The 12,249-nt window shown below is 47.5% G+C and overlaps 1 protein-coding gene across 4 annotated transcripts in view; it reads right to left on the minus strand.

Moving 5' to 3' along the window:
- NOC2L (NOC2 like nucleolar associated transcriptional repressor) overlaps positions 1 to 12,249 on the minus strand; it is a 516,885-nt gene that overhangs the window by 420,418 nt on the left and 84,218 nt on the right. For all 4 annotated transcript variants that reach the window (XM_069610057.1, XM_069610058.1, XM_069610060.1 and 1 more), the window contains exon 3: positions 366 to 543. In XM_069610057.1, the coding sequence (XP_069466158.1) occupies positions 366 to 543 (178 nt within the window). The remainder of the gene's footprint in view (positions 1 to 365; positions 544 to 12,249) is intronic.

Below are 12,249 nucleotides of genomic sequence, written 5' to 3' on the forward strand. Positions count from 1 at the left end.
CCCCCACCCACATACAACTCCCAGACCAGGGCAAGATGACATAAGAAGTGCACAGTCACATGCTGCATTCTATGGGGTGGTTCAGAAATGGACGTTTATTTAAAATCGTAATCTCCTTAACAAACTTCACACTGAGATGATAGCACATGCCACATCAACGCTTCACCAAGACAAAGTAGCAGAAGGTAAAGCTAGGTTGAATACCCAGAACTCTTACCCTCCCATCAACTGGGAGAGATTGCCCAAATGAAAGCAGAAAGTAACCTTCAAAACAGTTCAGATTTGCATCTCAGGTCAAATAATTCGACTACACAACCAATATTTCTGAATCCATGTAGAGGAAATGTCAAGCCGCAGCAATGTACCTCAAGTCGGTCAGGCAGTTTGTGTGCCCCGCTTTCGTCATCCGAACTATCTGAGTCATCAAAGTTTAGCAGAGTTCTGTCATTGTCTTCAAGGAACTTGTAGAACTCTGGGTCCTTCTCTCGGAGGCGAGACAGTTGGTCCTTGTGCTCGGAGGCACGACCTTTTGGCTTTAACTGCCTTAGGGATGAGAAGCAACAGACTAGGTTAGAAAACTGGCAGCTTCCATCTGCCACACATGAAAACAAGAAAATAAATCGGAGCATTTTTTTGGGGGTACATTTATTTACGAAAATTACAAGGAAAGTAATGTACTTTTGGCACAAACAGGCTGCCAAAACGTTTTAACACCGATTTACAGAGCTGAAGAACATTATCCTTAACAATGGTGAGAGGATGTGGCTATACAGACTAGATAATGCAGGGCAAGTAGCAACATGAACCAGGGAAGAGGGCCCTTCACAAGACACTTGCTGCATTCTCAGTTCAGAATACAAAAAACATTCACTGGATGCTCGCCTCCCAATCCCATTAATAACCTACCCCATATCGCGCTCCAAACCGATGAAAATTTCAGCCATTCAAAATCCATCAATCTGCAAGCCAATACAATTACGATCCCATTCCTCTCTTAGACCGCAGTGCATCATTTATTATGCCTTTAAAAAAATATATAGGCTCAAATACATCACATTCTGCATGCTATCCAACAAAGGAACTAGTGTACTCTTTATAGTACACCTAGCATCACCTTATTTTTGTCAAAAAAGGTTACCACTCCCTGAGCAAAGCCGAATTCATTCTCCAAGAGTCCTCCCTACCATATGTCCAAACACGCTATGTTACACACAAACTAATCTGATGGGAATGAACAACACGGAGTCTTGAATGCACATAACCCTGAACCTTAAATAACCCGAAATGAAAAGGCAGACACTGTTGTGCTTGCTGAAAGAAAACTGCAAACCAGCTAAAAGATGCAGAATCAAAATGCACGTATTTGGGTACATTAGTTTGCCTCATCTATTCAGACTGTGGAAATTGTGTTTTATACAGTCGCATTGGATGGCATCTTGGGAGCTGCAGCACAGCATGGGCTTGTTATATGCTGGCATCCACAAAGTGGATGGATTTAGACATGATTTCCAATTCATACCGACAACCTGATTGCGCCAAATACAATTCAATCAAGATACGAGTGCCCATTATTCATGTTTTTTAGTGCCTTCCATGTTTGATCGCTCTCCCTGTCCTAAATTTACCGTTTGGCCATTTGTTTTCTTGGGCCTTTTTCCACTTTCTAATATTGTCACATCATTTCTAAGCACAGGGGTTCCTTGTGCTTTCCACCTGCCGCCTGGTCCATCTAGACCAATCTAGGGAGCTGGCAGGCAAATGCCGGCCCCTTAACCAAGGCCCACAACCAAGGACACTGTGCAAGGTCCTCCTCCTCGTCCTCCACCTTTCACCTCATGGACCAGTCCCCCAGTATGCAGCTAGATACACCAAGAACCTGTGACTACTGGAGCCTGCCCTCCCAGTGCAGAGACCTGTGAGCTGCCCAACTACCTGCTGTCCATTCGATAAAACACTAACTCTGAATGGAGCTGTACTAATGCCAATTTTCTGCTGTTCGCATTTCTATAATCTTCTTTACCTCCTTTTACCGCATGTGTGCGCTGTTTGGGCATTCTTGAATCTTGGTGTGCCTAACAACTGTACACCAATGACTCCCATTTTTGGACACAAATGTTTCTGCTGCTTTGGTTTGCTCTCCACCTTCTTGGAAAGTAGGCCACCTGGTAAGTGTTCCTGTGCTGTGCAGTCGCTCCTATCCGCCTCCTTATCTGTCCACCGCCCCTATGGCACTCACTATCTCACCTATCTATTCAAACTGCTTAACTATCACCTACCCTCCTTTCACGAAGTCTGGAAGGAAAAGGTTTTTTAAAAGAATAGTTCCCGATCACAAACCTTGGTCTACCCACTGCAGACACCTACACCAGTGCAACTTCCAAACAGATTTCAACCGATAACCTCTTCTCTGTCCCCTCGCCAGACCTCTGGACCCCGCATCTTAGCTCTACCCTCGCCCATTAATGGTGGCACTAGATGGGAAGTAGTCTTGGCAGTCTTCTCATCATCCAGGTGTATCATTAATGTCTATCGCAATAGCACCATCATGGGTCAGGGTCCTCAACCCAACCACCTCCTCCTCGATCGGCGACTACCGTCCCTCATCAACTTCCTTCCTGTGCCTGCTACTCCTCCTCCTCCTCCTCCTCTCCCTCCTCCTCCGACTGGTGACCCTGTACCCCTCCTCGTAAAACCTTTAAAGGCAGAGACCCGCTTCATCTAGCCACGCGCCACGATTAATGCTTGCTCTGCTAGCTAACCCTCTGCTGACATCTGCCTCCTCAAAGACATGGACCTCAAACTCAAGACGTGGTTCAATGCCAGCTCAGTCACTGCTTTTGACTCCCCTCTCCCCGATGGTTACAAGATCATCTCTAAGCCTCGCCCTAACTGTCCCGGCGATGGGGCTGCCCTGATATTCTCCGAGTGGGTGCCTTCTTTCCTCATAATCACCAAGCCATACTCTGGTCTGTACGTTGGTCATCTCTCCTACCTCCTCCCTGACCATTGCCACTATCTATAGGCCACCTGGCTTTATCAATCTGTTCCTCTCGGAATGGCCAGATTTCTCCTCCTCTCCCCCGACATTTTCCTCAATACCTACTGGATGACTTCAACATCCACATGGACTCCTCAAACACGGAATTCATTCTTCTGTGACCTCTGCACCTCCCTCTCCCTTCTGGTCTTACCAACTCTGTTGGACACACTCTTTATGCTTTCATCCACATAGATCTTTCGCTCTCCCCCCACTTACCACTTCGCTCTCCTGGTCAGACCACTTCCTCCTCCAGCTCTGGCAACCTCGTTCACGGACATCCGCCCGATGAAATGAGTGTCAGTTGCTGCTTTTGCATCCACCTTCATCCCACCCTCTCCTCCCACTGCAGACTACCTCAGACTCTGCTCTCAGCAACCTTCATCTCCCCATCTCTAACACTCTTGACATTCTTGTCCCAGTCATGAGGATCCGCCTGAAACATGCCACCAAGCGTAACACTTGGTATAACTCTGATCTAGCAGACCTGAAGAGTGCAGAGCTGCAGAACAGAAGTGGCAGACCACAGGCTCATCCTCTGAAACTGGACCGTTGCCTTCTCCAAAAGGCAACATCGTCTCACCATTCGTTCTAAGAAGAGGGCCCACATCCAGGCCCATGTCTCTGGAGCATCCAACAATAAGGCAGAACTCTTTAAAATCTGCAAGGAACTAGCCAGCCTTTCTGCAGTCTCCACCTCGCCTCTTCCCTCTCAGGGCCTCTGCACTGTACTAACCACCAACTTCACTGCAAAAACTCAGGACACCTTGAGCACTCGGTGTAACTCCCTTTCTCCCCTCTGCCTCACCTATCACATCGGACGACGTCACTAGGGTTGTCTGCTCTATGAAGGCCTCCTCCAAACAGGTCTCCTCTGTGCTTCCAGAACTATTAAGGACAACATCGGCTCCCTTGCCCCTGCCCTTGCCGATTTTTGCAAGCACTTTCTTGCTACTGGGTCTTCCCCTCTTCCCTCAAGCCCTCACTTGGTTGCCTACATGACCATCAATCTGGATTCTGAGCATCAACAGGCATGGAAACTGCTCTTCTGAACACCCGTGAAGAGCTGCTTGCATCTCTCGACACCATCTCCCGCTGTCCTCATTCTACTTGATCTTTCCTCTGCATTTGATAAAGTCAACCACTCCATCCTCAAAATTGCTCCATGATACCCTTGGCATCTCAGAGCAGGCACTGGACTGGACTGTTCTCACCAAATACTTTCCTTCCAGATCTTTACGCTCCTCAGCTCCAACTCTTTGCGTGTCAGGCACTTTTCTAAGCAGAGAGCTGATGGCAGATCTCTCTCCTCGGCTGGCTACCTCCTCTGGAGCAGCTTCCCCCCCTTCCTCTCCATCTGAGCCGGATCTCCTCAAATTCCGGAAGCTCCTCAAGACTATCCTCTTCACTTCCTCCTTCTCCCCCACTCCTGTGGTAATACCCCCACAGTTGCTGAAAATGGTGGCCTGGGACCATGTGTCCTTCTGCCCAATCGCCCTCAGCCTTCCACCCCATCCAAGCACTTACCTTTGGGCACCCACTAGCTTGGGTTGCCACAGGCTTGCACTTATTGATAGGTGATCATTTCTGTACAAAGCGATCTCTGCCAGGCACTTACTGTTGCACACTACTAACTCCTTAGCAACTCCTAGCACTTACCCCATTCCCTGTCCCTTCTCTCTCTGCACTTTCACGTTCTGAATGCTCACAAGGCCTAGTAGGACAGTCCCTTCCCTGTTAATCAGTTTATGCTATTTGTCTGTGCTCCCCATGTTCCCTCCCCTTTGCCCTGTGGGTGCTTTGAAACAATTCCTTGATGTATAAGCGCCTTACAAATGCACAATAAATACTCGCTCGGTTCAACATTACAAACAGAAGGATTGAGAGGCTGCTTAGAATTTGGTGTGAAGCTGCAACCTTCATATTGTCCTCTGGCAGGTTTGAAAGCCTGCTGATATTGCTAGTGCATCACACCTTAATGTTAAATTATTGCAGTGCTGGTACCACTTCCAAGGACTCAGGCAGACCACCCAAGATGCACCACATGCATAGAGCATCTAATCCGTGCCCAATTATTCCTTCAAGAACATAATGACAATCCCACTGTCTATGGATACAGTATCCCTTTCACTCTTCGGCTTACTGTTTTATAGTCCTGGGCTGTGCAGGGTTGTCAGGTTTTCCAGCCTCCCAGGGTACTTGGCTATAGGGTTAAAAACGTGACAAGGTCTGTACTCTGACCTTGTCAAGAGGGGATGGGAATCCCTCTCTCAGACTGAGGTGGGAGCCAATTGGATAGTAATCCAGAGACAGTCCTACCCAATAGGGGGGGGGTCAATGTCAGTCGAGAATGACTACTTTCCAGTCCCATCCCCAAGTATCAGCCTATATAGGCACAGTAGCAATTTGCATCACCCCATGCCGAGCCTGAACCCAAGTGCTGGCCAGGTTTTCTCAGAGAACCAGCAGAGATGTGAGAAGACCACCCCAAGGCAGCTATCCATCATCGCCCCACACAAAACCCATATCGAAACAACGCCAGAGAGCACCAGCAGGAAGATAGATGTAGACCCTGTTCACCTGTCGAGAGCCCTACATGAGGGGTGTACAGACAGTCAGGTGAAGGGGGCAACATAGCGAGGACCAGGGGCTCCTACATGGCTGTTGTCGATGCTGCACCCCAGCCTCTGTCCACAAGGCAATGTGGCCGCCCTAGACCAGCAGGGACAGAAAATGAGAAACTACCAAATACTGGACTTACCTTGGGGGCAGCCAGGCTAGACCCTCCACGAAACACGATCTTGAACACTTTATAACATGAACTGCCATTGTTGTTCTCAAACGGTCGAGTGTGGAGAAAGGGGGCGGGCTTGAAGCACTAAATGAAAGCGTTGTTGTATGCAACTCTCAAGAGGGTGGGGAAGATGGGGGCCAGATACAGCAGACCAACCAGGGGACAAGAAAGAGGTTAAGAGAGCCCAGGAAGTTGCGAGTTGTTCATCGAGGTGAAAGGGGGGAGGAGATGACAGACCAAGACACCAGCAGGAGGAGAGATGGCGAGTGGGGTTTGGAGGCATTTGTTATTAAGTGCAAGTGGTACTGCGTTTTGAGTGTGCAGACTGGCAAGTGTGATTAGGGGCGGTCAATGTAAGGAAAGAATGAATTGCTTGTGTGAGTGAAAAAAATAGGAGGTGGGGTGGACCAGTAGAATGGAGGAGGGAGCATTAGAGCGACAGAGGGAAGTGAAACATCAAAGGGTGGAGACAAGGATTAGAAGCAGTGGAAGACAGAGGCACAGCGTAGGAAGATGCTGGGTGTAGAAGAGGAGACTGGTGGAGCTGGAAGTAGAGACATATGAGGGAAACAGCCAGTTAGGAGAGGAGTACATGGGCGAGATAGGAAGACTGAATCAGAATAGCTGAAAGGCACAACACATTACCCCTATTCAGTCAACCAACACTGACCTAGCGTAGGAAGTCCCTGCGGGACATTAGGTAAATAAGGCATTTGGCCTGTAGGTTATCACTTCTAGCAGAAGACATTAAACAGTATTATTCTGTATATACTAACCATGGTAGTAGGGATGCCTGGGTTAGGGAGTATTGGTGCTTTCAAGAGGAGAGGCATAGCCATAGGGCCCCGAATAATTGTTCAATAAAAATCCTTGTACCGTCCCAGAGATTTGGAGTTCTTGGATCCACCTGTGACAAAAGCTTGATTAGGCTTGTAAGCTTCTCTAGAGTTGAACTCTGTTGTCCTAGCTCCTTCAGGCTCCTTTCCTTTCTCCAGCTTTTTAACTCTCATGTGTGTTCCCTTGTTGGAATAGTTGTCCTGGACTGCTCCATTGCACCTGATGGACTGCTCCATTGTATCTAATAGACTGTGTCCCTCACAATAGTCTGTACTGTTATTGTACTGGCCTCCCCTGAAGTGGCTCTACCTGCCAATGCCTTTTCTACAGTTATGCTTTTACGATATCCATGGTGAGCTGCTAAATAGGCCCTGGCTTCAATTGCTCTTCCATTTGTCCCACCCGATGCGGGTCCCCTTGGGGCTCATCTTTATTGCGCAAGTCCAACCACCTATTCGTGGATCTGCACTGACAGATGATATTTTGGCAGTGTTCTGGCTTCCAGCAACCTGAAAGTTACCTGGGATCCATTTGGTCTCTAGTGAGGACTTGCAGGGACCGGCCTTGCTGTACACGATCCTGCAGAGTAGCTCGATATGCAGATCACAATGCCAGGTCTGGAACTGCTGAGCCCAGGGAGCCATTTAGCTCCTCATTTTAGCCTAGGAGTCTCTGGTTGGCTTGAAAACAGCTATCAGGAGCTACTTTTAGATGGCTCGGAGAGCTGGTGCCACCGTAAATTACCCATCTGACATTAATGCTTTGGGAATGTGCATAAAAGTGCTTTAGGGCACATTTATATCATTATGGGCCATATGTAATTGACAAAAAGTTGCAGTGTGCACTGCATGTCCAAGTTACTTTATGGCATGCTAGGTACTAGCTCCCACTTACTGGCTAATGCTAGATACCCAGAAGCCAGGAGCTCCTGCTCATCAAATCCTTAGTTTCATCCCTGCACTTTCAATTCTCAGATTTCCAATCCGTTCTTTCTTCAGCAAGGGTCCCTTCTGGAGCATGGAAGCCCATTGAGTTCTTGCAGGTGTAGGTAGTCTCAAGGTCTCCGTCTTGGGAGTGTTTTATGCAATGGAATGTGTACAAGAGGGTGACCATGGGCTTCCGCCTGGCATTAGGACCCTTTCCTTCTGAACTTATAAATGTGCTGGGCAAATATACTTCACTAGAGAAGTTGTCACCAGTATCAGGAAGGTTGTTGGGTTCAGGGGGAACTTTGGAGCTGCTACCCTGTACCACCTTCAGTCAGTTTACAGATCTGGTTAATAAAAAATGTTTTTAAAAAAATAAACACCCTTCAGGACAGGCAGTCTTTCTTGGGCTAAAGAATCGCCTTGAACTTACAAAACGGGGTCTGTAACATGCAGTACATTTGGCATGAACAGTCACTATTTGCTCATCAGGACTCCTGCATGAAAGGAAAGCCAACCATTATTTTATCTTAGGCGGTCCTATACAGTCTTTGTGGGATCAGAGTTTGGTTTTTTTTTCTGCCACGACAACCTTTTCATGCTCCATGATCAAGAGCGAGTTTTCAGTTACTTGGTGAAATCAGGTACTACATCCATATCTCAGCAGTGAATAATTTCATTTTATTCACTATGGGAACGATCTGTGCTATATATTCTAAGCAGGTTTCCTCACAGGATTCAGACTACAAGAAGGATTTTCAGTGAATTAAGTTAATTGGAAGACATATGCCTACACCAGGTCTCGTTTGTTCTACTAGCTATGTCTGGTGTATCAAATGTTAATCTAGTTTCTGTCATAGATCATAACTAAATTCTGATGGCAGACATGTTGTGCTTTATGTTTTAGTCTGGTGAATGGATGAGAGTGCATGCAAGTTGGTGGCCGTGCCGCACCGAAGTGGTGCGAGACTACGTACTTTGAGGCTCAGGTAGGGCTTCTCCTTTGATGTAGCTGTGTGACGAGATCGACCCGTATGCTACGAAATTCTACTTTAACTTTCTCTGTACAGTAAACGCGGAATGCTAGGTCTAGGTGTCATGAATTAAGCATGGGAGGGGAACGGTACATCATATAGCTGGAGGGAAAAGCCAGGTTTTGAGGGACTTTCTGAAGGAGAGGTAGTTCTCATCCCAGTGGATGTTCAGAGGAAGGGAGTTAGAGAATGGGAGCTTGGAAGGAGATTGGTGATCCGCCAATTCTGGTAGAATTTGTCGCGCTCTGAAACACTTGTGTATGAGCGCGATAGAAATAAAATATCAATCAATCAACTGAAGGGTGGTATCTCAAGGAGGATTGCAGAGCCAGATCTAAGGTTTCTGATCAATTGGTGGCATGTGGAGGAATTCTGGACCCGTCTTGGGGAGGGCATGGTGTGCGATGCACATGGCCTTGAAAGTCGCCCATCAGCTAATCAGAAGCCAGTGGAGCACTCCAAGGGTAGGAGTGATGTGTTCTCTGAGTGCAAGGAGGAGTCTGGCTGCAGAGTTTGGGATTTGCTGGAGTTTTCCGAGTGGATATGCAGGGGTGCCTAGGTAGAGGCAGTTTGCGTAGTCTAGGCAGGAGAGGATAATTGCTAGGATTGCTGAGACTCTGAAGGTAGGAGTGATCAGGGAAGATTTGTCGGACGATGCTGTGTTGATGTGGTGAGAAAATTAGATACAAGTCCAATGTGCATCCCATGTTCTTTAACGAGTCTGATGCTATGTGCGAGGGTGCTAAGGAAGGTGGCCAGGGGGGAGGATTGTGGCAAGAGAACTTTTACCACAGAGAAGGATTCCGGTTTTACCAGGGTAGAGGAGGTGGTGGTGGTTGGCAGTCCTCCAGTGGTTGATTTCAGACAGGCAGGAGGAGAGGTCAGGAGAGGAAAGGGGGGACAGCGGAATCTTGGAAAGGATCAGAATGTCATTGGCACAGTTGTAGCAGGTTCGGTAATGAGAGCAGATGCAATGCACTCTGCCGCCGGCTGCCCTCGACCTTGGAGTTTCTTTAGTCGAATGTCCCTATGGAAACGTTGGAGAAGGGGATCCCAGACCAAGATGGTGCCCAACAGCGACGTCACCACGTTTGCATCAAGGTCCGACGCTCTCGATCTGGAAAAAGACCCCCGGGACAGGCAGGCTGTTAGTTGCAAACATCCCTGTGGTTCGCTATACGCTCAGTTTGTGGTTATTCTTCCCTCAGCTGCTAATTCTGTCTCCAGTCTTGCCCACTCTCTTCCCTTGTTCCAGTGCCTGGGTTTGCCGCTCTCGAATGTTTCTCGCTCTCTGTCTCTTTCCGGTCCTCTCCCACTTGGCTCCTCCTTTCTAGCCTATGGGTGCTATTTCCTTAAAACTGCCATTCAGTCCTGCAGATCTGTCTGCTACTTCAGTGGACAATCCCTTTCTGCATCTTCTACTCCTCAACACTCTTGAAAAGCAGTCCCTCGTCAGCTGCATACCGCAAATCCTCTACACTGCGCTACCAGCTTCAAGACCTAGGACAGCATACATTGGTCAGGTTTTTTCCCCTTGAAACCTGGCTCTCTGGGTGGCCCCTGCACCCCCCTTATTTACTAATTTTGGTTGCAAAGGAGCGGCTTGGAAGCACAGGCTGTAGATCTCTTCTCACCTAAGGACACCAAGCCCAAGGACGTAATGCCAGCCACTGACATCTTGGAACGCCATAAAAAGAAGGTTCCGATGGAGCAAGTCCAGGAATTGGTAGCTGCTGTTCAAGGTTTATCTTTGGAGATATAGAACTTGAAAACAGAAAATGCAGTATTAAGACAAGCCTTGCTCCAACGTGAACCTCCTGGTGAGGCTGCACAATAGAGAGGACCTCTTCTAGAAAAATACAGTGGCGAATTTAAGAAATAAAAAGTTTCTTTATGCGTGCACAGTAGCATTTACGTTCAGACAATCTGCCTTTCCGTCAGAACGTTCTAGAGTAGGTTTTGTGATCTCTCACCTGACGGGAAGTGCATTATCTTGGGCCAAACCATTGGTGGTGTAGGCTAGTCCTCTTTTGGATGAATACAAGGGATTTATAGAAGCCTTTGCTAGCATATTTGACAGACCCAAACTCACCTACACAAAACAAGATACCTTACTGGACTTTACTCAAAGCACCGTGGATGTTCTCACCTACGTAACCAAATGTAAGAAATTGGCAATCGGACAGCTTGGCCAGAAGAGGCTTGCATAACTTTATTCCTAAGGGGGTTGGCAGAAGAATTGAAGGATAAACTCGCCTGCGTACCAAGACTACCTTTTGAGGACTTCGTTAAACTGCTGCTACAGATTGGCTATCGTCTTCAAGAAAGACGACGATAACGCAAGCTTTCGCGAAGTCCGAATCCTCGTGTATACTCACCCTCACCTGGACCAGAGCCAAAGGGCATCAGTAAAGGGGAACCCATGCAGAACAGAACAGCAAGAGGTCCATTGTCAGATAAGGAACGATTAAGGCGTAGAAGCAAAGGCTTGTGTATGTATTGCGCATCGGCAGAACATCTGGTTAGGATGTGTCCTCTGGCCCCGGCTCGCAAGGTGGAAAACGCCAATTCCCGCTCGTAGAAGGGTCCTACGTTCGGGAATCCAATTTAAGTCCCATGAAAGAGGAAACTAGAAACAATTCCAGAACCGATGTGTTAGTCATAAAGATTAACCTGTCCATCCCCGGGCAAGCGACCATCATAACTCATGCTGTGGTCACACAGGAGCAGCTAGTATGTTTATAGACCAATATTGGGCCTGCAAAATGAAAATCTCGATGGAAAGAAAAGAACAAGCCATACCTATGGAAGGTGTTGACGGTTTACCACTAAATGGCGAACCCATACGGTCCTACTTGGAATGGCGATTCAACAGCACATGGAAAGTCTTGTCTTTGATAAATACAACCCCTTACCCAGTCATACTGGGGTTACCTTGGCTGTCTAGGCATAACCCTTATGTTAATTTGTCAGCCTGGACTCCATTCTTGGGATCAGAGCACTGTATGAACACCTGTATGGCCTTTGAATTAGAGGAAAAAGCTATTCTTCCATCCAAAGTATTGTCTGCCGTTTCCTCAGTGGCTATTGTGTTACCTGCCAAACATTTGTCATATCAGGAGATATTTGGAAATGAAGAGAAGACTACCTTACCACCTTGCAGGGCTGAGGACTGCTCAATCGACCCAATACTACGGTTCCCTTTAGTAGGATGTACTGGTTATCTCCCGTTGAGAAGAAAGCACTGCTACAATACCTTGATGAACATCTTCACAATGGGTTAATCACAGAGTCCAAATCTGCCAGAAGGGCATCCTTAGTTTTCTTCCCCAAGAAGGATACAACTGAGTTAAGGCCCTGCATAGATTACCGGGTATTGAATAGGATCACGGTGAAGGATAAATACCCTTTACCCCGATTCCTGATGTACTGGAGGTCGTCCAATTCACGAAAGTCTTCACGATACTAGACCTACGAGGAGCCTACCATTTGATAAGAATCAAAACCGGAGAGGAGTGGAAGATTGTGTTTTGTATGCCATTCGGACACTTCCACCATCAAATAATGCCATTTGGTTTAGCCAACGCGCCGGCTGTATTCCAAAAGGTACATGGACCATCC

The sequence above is a fragment of the Ambystoma mexicanum genome, chromosome 8 (genome assembly GCF_040938575.1).
Source record: "Ambystoma mexicanum isolate Mex_15411 chromosome 8, UKY_AmexF1_1, whole genome shotgun sequence".
NCBI classification, from domain to species: domain Eukaryota; kingdom Metazoa; phylum Chordata; class Amphibia; order Caudata; family Ambystomatidae; genus Ambystoma; species Ambystoma mexicanum.